At 31.7% G+C, this 15,280-nt stretch overlaps 2 protein-coding genes across 4 annotated transcripts; both read right to left on the minus strand.

Annotated features, from left to right (window-relative positions):
- Positions 1-5,101: 5,101 nt before the first annotated feature.
- On the minus strand, positions 5,102-5,635 carry LOC110265223 (uncharacterized). The gene is made up of 2 exons (XM_021108097.2): positions 5,447-5,635; positions 5,102-5,341 (listed from the first exon to the last, which is right to left on the minus strand). Exons 1-2 carry the CDS (start codon positions 5,633-5,635, stop codon positions 5,102-5,104), a joined length of 429 nt encoding a protein of 142 aa, XP_020963756.2.
- A 5,229-nt stretch (positions 5,636-10,864) lies between these two features.
- LOC107613762 (universal stress protein PHOS32) lies at positions 10,865-14,451 on the minus strand. Of its 3 annotated transcripts, none has more exons than XM_088497085.1 (4): positions 14,324-14,451; positions 12,645-13,621; positions 11,271-11,320; positions 10,865-11,111 (listed from the first exon to the last, which is right to left on the minus strand). In XM_088497085.1, the coding sequence occupies exons 2-3, from the start codon at positions 13,354-13,356 to the stop codon at positions 11,313-11,315; spliced, it is 720 nt and encodes a 239-aa protein (XP_088353211.1). In that variant the 5' UTR covers positions 13,357-13,621; positions 14,324-14,451; the 3' UTR covers positions 10,865-11,111; positions 11,271-11,312. The 3 variants fall into 3 exon arrangements, with proteins under 3 accessions (XP_088353211.1, XP_088353210.1, XP_016171381.1); XM_088497084.1 differs by having other exon boundaries at positions 14,281-14,389; XM_016315895.3 differs by lacking the exon at positions 14,324-14,451 and having other exon boundaries at positions 12,645-13,783.
- Positions 14,452-15,280: the final 829 nt, after the last annotated feature.

Consider the following 15,280-nt stretch of genomic DNA (forward strand, 5'->3'; position numbering starts at 1 on the left):
TTTGGTGCGAGGTACTAGATATTTTAACTTATGTAGTGTGGAGGATATATAAGTAGCTAGCTCTACTCATATATATATGAATTTGACTTATAGAATCAAAAATAGAATATATGTGGTGAATAGGATTGGGCAACTAATTTAAGCCATGCGGTTATAATAATGTAGCCCCACAATAAAATATGCTTGAAATTTCTCATAACACATAGGAGTGAAGATGAATTAGGCATATGCTTTCGATATATATGCATGCCAAGCCGAGTACACGTCACGCATTTCCTCACTACTTTCCAGCATTGAATGTTAACACATTATGGGAAAGTATTGCAAGGGCTATAAAATTTCACCTCGCATGATGATCGAGAATACATGGTTGAGGAAGCTATATGCTATATGCTTGGCTGAGTTTCTTTGCCACGCGTCCGAGTAAGTAGTGGAGGTTATAAAGCTTTGTATTTATAAGACTGACACAGTAACATGCATGATGCATGTATATGTAGGGGGTATATTTCTTTCTAGTAACACCTAGAACATTCTAGTCTCCTTTAGTTTACAAGTTTATACCCTAATTATTATAATAAGGGTAAAGTATATTTTTTGTCTCTGAAGTTTGGCAAAAGTTTTAAAAATACCCTTAAGTTTTATTTTGTTTCAATTTTGTCCCAAAAATTTTCGATTTGCATCAAATATACCCCCGACGACTAAATTTTCAAAAAATTTAAGACCAATCTAACAATAATGTATGAAAATGATGCTTGATTTGCTTGTGTTGAGGGTTGTTCTTATGAAATTGTTGTTGAATTGGTCTTAAATTTTTTGAAAAATTAGCCGCTAAGGGTATATTTGATGCAAATCGAAAACTTTTGGGACAAAATTGAAACAAAATAAAACTTAGGGATATTTTTGAAACTTTTGTCAAACTTCTCAGGGACAAAAAGTATACTTTACCCTTATTATAAATAGATAATTGTTTCATAAATAGTATTTTTATATAGAGGATTAGGAGCAATCCCGTTAAAATTCTATTCCTAATCCATGATCATCATATCATTAGAGTGCGTTTGGTTTAGTGTTGGAAACTTTAAACACATTTAGTTTTTTCACAAGTTTTACTTTTTTTTTTAGCTATTTTTTTTAATCATAAACACAAACATAATTCTGTAGTGTAACCCACCTTCACCAAAAACTTAAAATTCTAACTATTGTCATTAGCTTTTTTCGTTCGTTTAACCATTAATTAAAAAAAATTATTTCTTATCTACTAATTTATCCTTTATTATTTATATGATAATTTTTTGTTTTTTTATAATATTTATTTCTAATACTCTCTCATTCATGTTATTATTTTTTATAGAGTTCTTATTATTTTTGTTTATATTAGTTTTTTTTATAGTTCTTATTATTTCTTTTTTGTGTAGAACTTTTTTTTTATATTGCAATTCTATTAATTTTATTAGAAAGAGTAAATTAAATAAAAAAAACTAACATAAAAATAATATTAGCATCATAAGTAATAAAAAAATTATAACTACAAAAATATTAAGAATACTAAAAAAATATTAGAATTTATTTAAAATATCTAAGATAAAATAATAAAATAATATAAAATAATTATTTAAATTTATATTTTTTTTAATAATTTATTTTTATCTAAAACTGATTTTGAATAATATAATTCAAATAATATTTAATTTATTATAATCTATTTTGATATAAATGTTACCAAATATAAATCATACTTTTAATCAAAATCAATTTTACAAAATCAATTTTATATAGACTTTGTTTATAAACTTCAATCCAAATACACACTAACTGCTTGTATCATTTTACGGTGCAAGTCAAATCCTTGATAGATTCCATGGTTTTGTCGATAAAACTTTTACTTATTGTTAGAGACATAACCGGTGACGGATAAAAAAATTTAGAAGGAGAGTAAAATAATAAAAAATATTATTAACATATTTAGATATTTAAATTTTGGAATGTATTAGTTAGTTAAATTTTTAATAAATAAATATAATTAACACATCTAAAAGTATATTAATTTAAAAATATTTTTTTATTTTAATATTTTAGTAATATTGTATAAGTAATACATTTATTATTAATACTAGCGTCTAGTCAAACATCTAATATTCGTCAAATCATATTTTTATTGATTATTTTTTGTATGATACAAAAAAATAATAACTCAATAGCTAAAAATTTTTATAAAAAGTATAATTCGAATAAACTAGCTAATTTAAAATTTTTATTTTGCTGTTTGAATTTTAACTAAAATCATGTGAGAGGGACAAAAAATTGTAAAAATCAAACAATTACAATTCTCTTTAGAATTAATAGTCAAAATCGTCTTTGAAAAATATCCAGATCTCCATTTTCGTCCCGAAAGATAGAATTAATCAAAAGCGTCTCCGAAAGTTACTCACGTTGATCGAGTTCGTCCTTCCGTCATCTCAGTTGCTGAGGTGTCTAAGGTTTGTTGAGCTGGAACGTTAAGTGCCAGCTGAGCACACTCCAAAACGACGTAGTTTCAATCCTCCATCCGCAAATCAATGGAACGACGTCGTTTATGGTCCAGAGTCGTTCTTCCCATCACCTCCTCTCATAACAACCCTCTTCGACTTTCGCTCCAAAACCCCTCGTCTGCTCTCTACCCTGGACTCTCTGCCTTGAGACACTTGCCTTTGATTAGAACCTCGTTGTGTACTTGACGATTTCTGTGCGTCTCGACACTTGTGGAGGAGTTGGCGCTACTACATTGGAAAGTTGGAGGAGCTCGGGGAGAACTTACGCTGTTGGAGGAAGGAACAGTAATCGCCATAGGGTAAGATTTAATTTTTTTGACAGTTTTTGTTGATTTTGCAATGTTGGTGTGCGTTGGTTTATGTTGACGTAGTTCTAAGAACCAGTTAGTGAGAATAAGGTTCGGATTAGGAAGAACATGTTCTGTAAGCGATTGCTGTCAGGGGTTTCCTGGTTATTATGCCATGGGTTATTCTGGTGTTTGGTCTTAATCGAGGGTTTGCGATGATTATGATTATGTTGTTTGCTCTGTGTTTAACACTCTTTTCGGGTTTCTCTCTTTTGGTCAGGGACTTATTCTAGCAGTCAAGGAAAGTCATGTCTACTGCCTGGCACAGATTCTGTGTGTGGCATCTGTAGCGAAATTTTTCAAAACAATGGGGAAGCACAGAGTTGAAAGACCTGGTCTGGGAGTGTGCTAGATCAAGAACACACAACGAGTTTGAGAAGAACATGAAGAGAGTTAAAGTCATTAATGAGCAGGCTTGGCAGTATCTTGAAAAGTGACCAAAGAAAGCTTGGACGAAAGCGTACTTCAGTGAGGATCCCAAGAATGACAACATTTGCAACAATGCTTGCGAATCATTCAATGCTAAAGTCAAGCATGAAAGGACCAAGCCTATTTTGACTTTGGCTGAAGAGGTGAGAAGAATAATCATGAAGAGCATGGTCGATAACAAACTCAAGTTGAGCACTTATCAAAGAATTTTACCCCGATTCAGCAAAGCAGACTAGAAGTCATGACAAAGTTAGTCACTAGGCTCCCCAATGGTGTGGGGATGATAAAGAGGAATTGTTTGAAGCTCATGGCTGGCCCACAAACATAGTTGTGGACTTGGGAAAGTACACTTGCTGTTGTAGGTTCTGGCAACTCACAAGTAAATCAACCAAACCCTTTCATTCCTTCCCTTAGCCTCACTTAGTCAGAGTTGTTTTTAATTTTTTTTATTACATTTGTACGTGCTGGCCACAGGGATGCATGTATGCATGCAATTTCAGCCATTCATGATAAAAGTGGTAAGAGGACTGAGGAGTACTGCTATGAATGGTTGACAATGAAGGTGTATAAAAGGACATACTATTTCAATGTTAACCCGGTGAAAGGACAAGATCTGTGGGAGAAAACATCGTCACCTGCTCCTGTCCCACCCCCAATTAAGCCAAAACCCGGCAGGCCTATCAAGAAGAGAAGAAAAGACAAGGCAGAACAACCAGTTGGGTCAAGCACCAAGATGAAGAGGAAGTACAACCCAATCAGGTGCATGTATTGTGGTTAAGTTGGCCACAACAAGAGAAGTTGTGCAAAGAAGAAAAAAGAGGATGCCAAGGAACAAGCTAGGCAAATGCAACTTCAGCTTGCCCTTGTTAAAGAGCCTGCTCTCCCTACAGATGAAGCAAACACCAACAACGAAGTTCAATCCCGTTTTCTCCCTCCTCCACCAGTCCAACCACAACCTAATGTGGAAGTCAGCTAACCAGAAGAAACCCCACCAATGTAAGATACCCAACCGTCTGTTCAAGACCCTTAGGTTATTTACTTATTGCTTTATCTTATGGACCAATTGCATTTATTTACTTGAAAAATAATGGTTCTGCAACTGGCCTATGCAGGGTGCAAAGAGAGGCAGGCCACCCAAATTGCATGTCATTAAAAGCAAGGCAAGATTGAATGCCTCCACCAAGTCACCTGTGGCCATATCTGTTGAGACATTGAAAGGAACAACTTTCGCAACTGCAAAGAAGATGCAAACCTTCATGACATTCGTGCCTACCCCAGGCTTCAAGCGTCCAAGAAAAAAAGAATAACATCTTTAACTAGGAAATATTTTTTGTATGTAGTTGCAACTTTACTTTTTGAGAACAGGACTGTGTAAACTGGTTGTGTGATCAGGATCATTTTAGTTAGGCCTATTATGGTTTTTTGGTTTAAGTGAACAATGCTATGGAACTTTTGCTTTGGATTGCTTTGTTAACTTCTGGATCCTTAATTACCCATGTGGTGTGTCTACTAATTAGACAATATAATATTTATGATGTTTGTTATGGATTATAATGATCTTGACTATTCTGATGTATACAATTTTTTGGTGAATAAATACTTAAGGTTCAAATATTATCATCATGTATTTTCAGTGAAACCCATCATGCTCAAACAACAAGTTTATGTTGAATTAAATACAATTAAACCCTACTTTCATTCATAAGTCACATCATCATTACATATTATCAACTAATTCAGTCTCAAAACTCTAACAACACCTCTAAAACACAACAACATAACACTCCATTTGTGGCTTTACTTGGAGATTGATGTGAACAACAGTGATGCACAAAAGATATTAGCCACAACCATTGCAACTGAGACATACATTATTAGCATCTTCATTGCTCTAACTTCACCCTCCAAGCTACCCAATCTCCATGACACATTCAGTCTCCATTCATCATAGTCACCACTAACATATGCATCACTTTCTGCCCCTGCTGCATACCCATCATCATCAACCCACCTAAAGAAGTTGCAGTGACTTCCCTTCTGAATATTTTCAAAAAAAAAAAAAAGAAAAATCAATTTCAACTGCACAGTAAAATAGACATAGAAAAATGGAAAACAAACTTAATTTATCCTAACCTAACTCACCGGGTATCTTGCACAAGTGTGGAACAACCTATTTGGATTCTCTCTTGTACCGGACTTCTTGATTATCGTCTTCAACCCGAAAAAGCATGTTTGGTCGTTGATCTTCCTCCTCCGTCGCATGGAAGAGTTGGAACCATGGCTACCGATAGACTGAGACGGCAGGTCACCGCTGCGGCTTCCACTCATCATCACAGGGACTCAACAAACATATAGGGCCATCTACTACGAGAATCATACACATTTATGTTTCAGATTGGGATTAGGTTAGGGTTGTAAGATTAGGACTAATTTGACCTAAAAAAGTAAACATATCTTATCAGCATTAATGGTAGTCCTGCTGGAGTGTGCCACGCTGGCACTTAACGTTCCAGCTCAGCAAATGTTAGACACCTCAGCAACTGAGATGACGGAAGGACGAACTCGATCAACGTGAGTAACTTTTAGGGACGCTTTTGATTAATTTTATCTTTCGAAGACGAAAATGGAGATCGAATATCTTTCAGGAACGATTTTGACTATTAACTCATTCTCTTTATATACAGGAATAGATAAAATAATATCTTTTTTTTGTTAAGCAAATATTCAAATAATTTTTCGATATTTAATACAAAGTTGACATTTTATAATATTATAGTAAAAATTTTTTCGACGAAAATAATATTAAAGGTATAAAAAAAATTAAATTAAACAAAACAATAAAAAGTGAAGAAATGATATATATTATAAAAAAATTAAATACTAATAATCTCATTTATCTTTAAAAAGTTAAGCTTCACTTTAAGTAATTAAATAATTATATTATTATTAGTTATTATTATTATTTGGTTTAAATTTATATAATACAATAATTTTTATTATTGTATTAATATCTAATAATATAAATATTTTTTTATTTTTTTTTGAAGTGTGAAGACAAATAAATTATTATATTGTGGATAATTATCTACATACATATATACTTATTATTGGTTTTTTAAAAATTTAATGGGGGCAATTGCCCCACACTAATACATGTAGATCTATTTTTGGATATAATTATTTATATTTTTTATTATTTTAAATTAAAAAAAAATTGTATCATAACATAATATTAAAATTTTTATGTCCAAAAGGTTTAAAATTTGATTTTTAGTGAATCCAAAAAAAATCCAGCATAAAACAAATAAAAGGAGAAAAAACTATCTATATAAAAATTTAATGTCTTTTGTTTAAGAAAATGTATTAAAAATATAATTATTCATATGTCTTTTTTTAGCTTAAATTAAAAAAAAAGTAAGACACTTATCCTTAATTATTGTAATTTACAAAAAAAATATATGACATATATAATAAATCAAACAATTTTCGGTTACGATTATATAAGTATTTATAAGAAAAATGTTAGGAAATTAATACTTTTGATTAATATTAATTAATATTTTAGACTAATATCTTATTTTTATATTATTAAATTTAAGATTTATATTTTAAAATTTAGATATCATAATTAGTCTTTAATATTTAAAATTGACAAGTATTAACAAAAAATAATCAACTTTATTGATCATATAATATTATTCTTTATATAATTATATCTAATAAAAAATTATTTCTACTTATATTGTTTGGAGGAGTACTTCTTGTAAAAGCATAACTTAATAATATGTTTGTTTGGTTGTGTTTTTATTTCTTTTTAATAAAAAATATATTTTTTTATCGGCTCACCTTTCAATGCTTCTTAATAAATAAGCAATACTACATTATTAATTTATTACTACAAATTTTATTAATAAAACAAATCTTAACTCTTTATTTATTATATTTTATATTAATATTTTAAATTTAAAATTTTATCTTTAGAATTTAAAATTTAAAATATTATATTTTTTAATTTTAATAGCAATTTAATTTTCAAAAAACATTACACTCTTTATTTTTTTCATAACATAATAGCATTCAGTTTTTTGTTTAGTCTGTGTTTTTAAAAATAGTGTGTACATACATATACATATCTGGTAGAAGAAAATTGAACATCCATCCACTTGATCGCTAGTTAGATTTTAGTGTTGATTGCATATAAGACAACATCATTGCGAAGGTGGGAAGATTTGCCCAATCAGCATGCATAGCATGAGCAAAGATGTGGTAAAAGCTAAGCAGCCAACATTTTCATGTGCCTCACAACACAAAACAAGTGAGTGGCACTACAAATCTTCATGGAATTGGGTTAGTGGCCGAACGAGAGAAAATCATTGTCCATCTTATGTCGTAGATATGATATGATGAATGCAAGCTAAGCCTTATTTAGCACACTAAGCTAATTTGCCTGCCATATACCAACATAAAAAAATCAAGGAAAATAATTTGCTCAAATGTTCAATTTATGGTAATTTAATTCCAACACTCAACCTATTATTATTGATTTTGGTACTACGATATTCAATCTAACATATTTTCTTTTATTCATTCTTGAATTTGTTGGTCAAGTGGAATGAAATGGGAGGTGATCGGATAAGTTATTATTTCACACTTATTTTGTGATATAGTACTAAGTAACATCAATAAAAATAAATCATTCAGAATAAATTAAAGGCATCCAAATGTCAGTGTTTCCCAACTCTTATTAGTTTTATTCAAAGAAATGTGTCAACTCACCACCTTTATCTTACACTACGTGTGAATTTACGTTTGAACCTTGGAATTCCAAAATTATGGTATACATACTGATAGAAGTTGTCAAAGAAGTATTTGCCAGTATCCAAGTTTATAAGTTTTTAACTGAAAAACCAATTATGCTTATTATACTTAACTTATTGCAAGGACTTTTCCAGCACATTCACGTCCATATCAGATGTGACAAATTCGAGCCTTTTCATTAAAATAGATCTACGGTCAATCATAATTTGAAAAGATAAGGAAAAAAAAAAAAAAAGTCGCAATGCAAATTTAGCCACTCTAATTGATAATAGTTAGGCACAGTATCCGTGTTAATGTACTGTTGCACCTTTATGTCATAATTTAGCCGTTGAATCATTGAATTTTCGTTGCCATTTTGCCATTGGATACTTACCTACCTTGCTGGTGAATGGTGAAGTCCTCGAGTGTTAACAACCTAACCATTATATTCCTGAAGACGCTAACAAAAAATTTTTAAAAGATGTTATCAATAAAATAGTTTTTAAATAATTTAAAAACACGATAAAAATAATCAATAAATATTATATATTTTATACGTGACAAAAAACTTTTGATATTTATCAAATAACTTATCCTTTTTATTCAATTTTTTTGACAACTTTTGAATAAATATTTAGGAGGTGCACAAAAAAAAAAACAAAATTTAATCTCTGGAATTTTCTTTTTGTTTATAAAAAAAATTAATCATTCACAATCATAATTTTTTTAAAAAAAATTTACTTGACATAAAATTATCAAATTTTATGAATAAAAAAATTTTATTTTTCTAATAATGCTTGTAAAAAACTAAATCAAAATTTAATCTTAGTGTTATTTTTTATAATATATTTAATATCTAATTATTTTTATTATATTTTAAATTTTTTAAAAACTTATTTATTATTAATATCTTTTAAAATTTGTTTTATTAGGGATGTGAACTTTCCAATACTATTTTAACCGTTTACTCTATTCTTGAACATAGCTTGCCTAACAGGACAACTGGACAAGCATAAATTATTGTAGTACTGCTAGTTCAAACTTGTTTATTTAATAAAGACAAGATTTCACGAAAAAACATTGAAATGTTGACCATATAAACCAGATCAGTACCTCATAAATGATTCAATTGCAAGACGTTAAGTCAATAAATTACTAGTTTACTACTAGCTCTATTCGCATAGTTGTCAGAACCGAACCGGTGATCGAACCGGTCAGGTTACTGGTTTACTGGTTTATTGGTTCAACCGATGAGTTATTGGTCCAACCGGTAAAACCGGTCTCATGTAAATAAAAAATATAAAATAATAAAAAATCTAACATTAAAATTTAAAATACATATTTTTACTAATATTTTAAGAATAATTAAGTCTCAAATTCTATAAATAACTAATAGAAAGATAGACATAAAATTAGTCCGTACTACTATAATAATATCTTAGTTGGACACAGTAAGAATAACAATCTATAAACTATATCCAAAGAGTAATTTTAAAGTCTAAATATCTTTACATAATTAAATAATTATATATAAATTTATTTTTTTAGAATAAGTAATTTTTATTTTATTTTAAAATTAATTAATTTGTACTTCAATTAAAAAATAATTAATTTAAAAAATATTGAAATAAAAAATATTGAATTAAGTATTTTTGTATATATATATATTAGTTAGGATATTATATAACATACAATATATATTATAAAGGCATGAAGTATTCTAAAAGAACAAACTAGTGTAGTGGTAGTTAGCTTGGTCTCCCTTTGAGAAGGGCCAAGTTCGACTCCTGCCTTGCATTATATTTTTAAAAAATTTCCCAACCCGCACGCTGACATCAGCATGACATCATCAATGCGCGGGATTGACTGTTGACTGTGTTTGTTGACCGAACCGGTTCGGTTCAAGTTCGTGCCGGTTTTGACCGGTTTAATCGGTTCGTACCGGTTTTAACCGGTTTAATTCCTTAAACGGTTAGTATACTAAACCGGACCGGTACATGGTCCGGTTCACCGGTTTTCCGGTCGAACCGGCCGGTCCGGTCCGGTTTTTACAACTATGTCTATTCGTCAATTCTACAAGTAAAAGACCCACAAATGGATACTAGTACGACGTATTCAAATCAGTGTGAACTGAAGTTGAGCTTCCTTAGTATTAACAAAGTGCAATTTTCACACAAATGAACATGTCATTACTCATTAATTTGGGCTACTGCTATGGTGCACCGCACTTGACAAAGTGCACCATACACTGCCACATTTTTTTTTTAAATTTGGATTGAATGCGAGATGATCACCTTAGAATAAGGTTGATTTGTGGGCTTGTAAATATTTATCCTCCTCATACTGCCTCCACATAACAGGTTTGGGTCGTAACTCCTAAGTGCATCGATTTTTAAATGGCATGATACACCAACAACGATAAATAGCTAGATACTGAAGTTCAAAGTTAGGATTTGGTTTGTACCAAAAAAAAAAAGTTAGGCTTTGCTTGACCAAAAAGAAAAAGTTGGGCTTTGAAATTAAGATACTGTTTCTTGATCACCTCCTGCGGTTGTTCTGTGCACATCTTTCTTTCTCCCTTCTTTCTTAATCTAATTTCCTTTTCTTGATTCCTCGTTCGATCCACCGTGTAGAGATAGAATTTTGATGGTTATATAGGGATTAGTAATTTAAGTTCATAGTTCTTGAAAATTTGTGGCGAGATTCAATTCAACTTTCCTTTGACATAAACTTCAGAATGAAACAGGTATTACATAGCTGATATGCCAAATGAGATATATATATATTTTTTTAGCTTATATAAAATGGTTTCCAAACACTGAAGTTGAAAGATAGCATATTCAAAGCTTTCAATGAAGCATTGAAGCAGTGTCCAAACAAACTTGTACAAAGCATACAAATGCTTAATCAAACAAACAACCGCTTTAAAATGTATAATTTGTCCAAGATGGTTCTCAAATTTCACACGTCCTTCTTCTTCAGGCACATGCCTTAACGCTGTAACTCCTTTCTGAAAAACAAATTGAAGACGCGGTAATTTTAAAGCATAGTTCAATTCATGATAATACATCACAACATTTCAATGGGAGAGGAGTCAATAACAGCTAACTTCGAAACTTGAGGGTAAAATGTTTAATGATAAAATACAAACGTAATTCATGCATATTACCTGTAGTAAGTAGGATATTGATATTGCTCTCTATTCTTCTTATCAAGTATCTGTTCACACGACAAAAATATATGTTAAACATGAGAAAAATTGTCAAACTTAAATAAATAGATCATTTCATAGTTTGATGACCTCTTAATAAAAACGACGATATTGTTTATGCTTACAACTGGATACAAGACCGTGTTAAATTCTTAATGCAGTATAGCCTTGCCTAAGAAAACTTGAACAAAATAAAAAATTATATCTGAGATACCTCTTTTTTGCAGAAACCTCAGTTTAGGAACCTTGGTTTGTGCTAAATAGCAAATAAATTCAATCCAGCTTCCTAGTGTCTATAGTTTCTAACCACAAAACACTATTGTGGAAGTACAATAGAAAAGAATGAAATGATCAGTTTCATATATGTTAGACATGATTTTGTAATGAAATATATTCATGGAACACATACTGAGATTTGGATTGACAACTAACAAATATGACTTTGGCTAGCAATGTTTGCATTGTATGCAATTCTTGAGAATAATATATATCATCCTCATCAATTCTCAAAATTGTAGCCTCATATCAAACCATTTCAAGTAAACCACATTCAGAACTTCCAAAAGTCCAGTGATAACTACTCAGAACTTATATAAAAACTTGCAAAGCAATACAAATTTAATTGAATTTAGAATTCAGGATGAGAAAGAGGTCAAGATAATGGAATCAGTCTTCTTATGGAGAACACCCTGCCCCTTTGATTTTACATGGCTGTATTACCCTTGGTTGTTATCGTGCATAGAATAGTACATTCCTATATAATTTATCTCCTAAAACACATGAACTACTTCAAAATGATAGCATGAAATGCCAGAGAAAATTTGAACAATTTAGAAAAACACTTGAACACGAACTACTTCAAACGATAGCATAGGCATCAGCAGTCCTAAGCTGAAGCTAAACAGAAACAACAATAACCAAAAAGCACCACCTAAGTTTTAAAAAAACTAAAGGAATACTAATAAATAATGGCATTTCTAACTCCTCCTGATACGATCCTCATCATTTTCAAACTGCAAAATGCAATCTAACCTCAGGCTCAAACTGAAAATTCAATTCCACAAAGAAACCAACCACAGCAACCTCAACCCTAGTCATGAATTCTCAAAACCCCCCAAACTGAATTGTTATTTTGACTCAAATAACAATCAGTCATCAATAGCTGCTTTGTACTTTTCAAACATTCAATATATCAGCAACGTTTTTAATGCAAACTCAAGTATTAAACCCTTAAGAATACAGAAACAATCACTTTCATTCTTCTGAATGAATAAGAAAAGCGTTGACTAACAATATTTCTAGTGAACAGAAGCTAAAGTCGAAAGTCCAAACCTTTGTGGTGTTCATCCTGGGCATCATGATACTCCTCAACCTCGTGCTCCTCCTCAGGCACAGGATGAAGAACCTCCCCTTCATCCACAACCTTCCCCTGAGCTCCACCAGCACCACCAAAACCACCGTTACCACCGTCCTTCTCGTCCGGGTACCTCACCACCACAACGGGGCAAACACAGTGATGAACACAGTAATCACTAACACTCCCCAACCTTCCACCCTTGGAAGCTCTCTTGGAAGCACCAAAACCCCTACTCCCCATGATAACAGCACTAAGCCCTAACCTCTCGACCTCCAAGCACAGCCTCTCCTTCATATCATGGTCCTTCACAATGTGGATCTTGAACGGGATCTTCGCCTCCACCAAGGGTTCCGCAAGGTCACTCGCCTTCGTCGCTGTGAAGTTATCGAAATCCTCCTCCCGCTTCTTCTGCTCTGATTCCGCCGATTCCGAGGATTCCTCTCCGCCGCCGCAGTCGACGGAACCCCAGTCGGCGCCGTAGAGCACGCTCGTGGGACGCACATGCAACAGGATCACGGCGTCTCCAGGGCGGAGGTAGTTCTGTACGGCCCACTGGACGGCGTAGGCGCTCTCGTCGCTGAGATCGACGGCGATGGCGATTTTGCGGTGAGAAGCGGAGGCCGATGCGGCGAAGGGGGAGCGAGGGGAGAGAGTGGGAACCGGACGATCCGGTGATTGCGGCTTCATCACTCTAGTCTTACTACAGAGGGAAACACAAAAAACCTGAAATTACGGTTTTGGTCACCGGTGACAGAACACAGAGAGATTTTCCTCTCTTTCTTTTTTAAGTTATTGGAGTGTTTGAGGGAATTGAAATGGTAATGCGAGAAGGTTCTGTTTCTTTTTTCTCCGAGTGACTTCAATAATTTATCAGTTGCTTTCTTCCTTCCCTGCCTTCCCTCTTCACTCTTCATGCGTTAGTCCTAGTCGTCACTTGTCAGCATAGAAGACACTATCCAATGCATCCAGAAGGGCGGATTAGTCTTTTTATTCATTTGGCTTATTACCTATCCTTTGGACTTTGCCCTATTCATCTTTCTTTATGTGTTTAATAGAATAATTAATTGCTCATTATATATAAGAATTTATCCATTCCTAACCACTCGTCGGAGTTTCTTATCTTATACAATAAACAAATAATATGTACATGTTACATGAAATAAAATAAGACTAAGAACATGCATTTCGTACAAATATTTTTCTCTTTTCCACTGTAAAAAATATAAAATATAAAATATGATACAAAGAAAATGTTGTGAAGGGAAGGGGGAAAGATAATCATAAAAATCATATTTTAATTACCCTTTCGCCGGGCCTGGTTGATATATTATTGTAAATTATTTAATTTGTCATTACATAAACCAAGAAACCATGGATTGTTTATGTTTAAGTCCATCATGGAAAGCTCGCGAATTTCCTGGTTCCAAGTTAGTCATAACGCCAAAATAAATAAATAAACAAACAAATTTGTTAATGTTGTGCAAAAAATATTTGTTTTCTTTTAAGGGAAAAGGCTAACAAGAACAAATTAAACAAGCAAAGCGAATTCAATAAAGGCTAGCAAGCTCAGAGGACCATGGAAAACACAGTCAGAAACGACGAAAACGATACCTATTAGGCTATTAATGAAGAATTGAGGGGTTAAAGAGCATACATGACGAACATTTGTTTGCTATCAGTTAGGCCATAGAGGATTCATGCATGGTTCAATTTTGTTCATGTAACATCATAAAATGCGACTCAAACACTGTTTGTTAAGTACAATGAACACAAGCGCCTGTTGTCAAGAGCATTTTTCAGTCACAGCTGTTTTAAGTACTATTGTATCATTAGTTGAATCTGACCTTTCTTTTACATCCATAGTCATCCACGGCCTACTTGATACAGCATTAAATATTAATAGAGTTAATACTAGTATTTTTATCCCTAATAATATTATGGGAATATAAATTTTTTAAAATTATGGTATATTTTGTTCTGACAGTATAGATTATGCATGGCATAAAAGATTTATAAAATCAAACTACTTTTACAAAAAAAAGTCCTAATTATAACATTTGTATTCTCTCCACATTATATGTAATAAATATTTGAAAGAAGAGAAATGAAAATATAAATTAGAAAGATAAGCGGTAAAAATTTAAAACTAAATAAAAAGTTAAAAAACTATGTATATAATAATAACAATAATATTATTTTTTATTTAAATTATATTATTTTGTTAATTTTGTTTTTTGTAGAAGAGAAAGATAAAAAAAAAATAGAGAATGAGAGAAAAGAGAGAGAAAGATAAAGATGAAGAATGAAAGTGAGAGTGAGAGTGAGAGTTTGTTAATTTTGGAAGAAAAAATTTTATTTTAATTGCAAAAAAATATTGGATGACAAAAATAGTAGAGAGAAATAGAAAAATTGAGAGAGGTAGATGAGAGCATTTAGGAAGGGAGTTTATTAATTTTGAAAAAAAAAATATTTTCTTTTAATTTTAATAAGAGAGTGTCATGTGACACAATTGATTATTTAATTAGATAGTAATATATGATACATAATATAGGTATATTTCAATTTTAATTTTAATATTTTAATTTTAATTTTAATATAATTAAAAAATGTC

This window comes from Arachis ipaensis, chromosome B8 (genome assembly GCF_059453495.1).
Source record: "Arachis ipaensis isolate K30076 ecotype BB chromosome B8, ASM5945349v1, whole genome shotgun sequence".
NCBI lineage: Eukaryota > Viridiplantae > Streptophyta > Magnoliopsida > Fabales > Fabaceae > Arachis > Arachis ipaensis.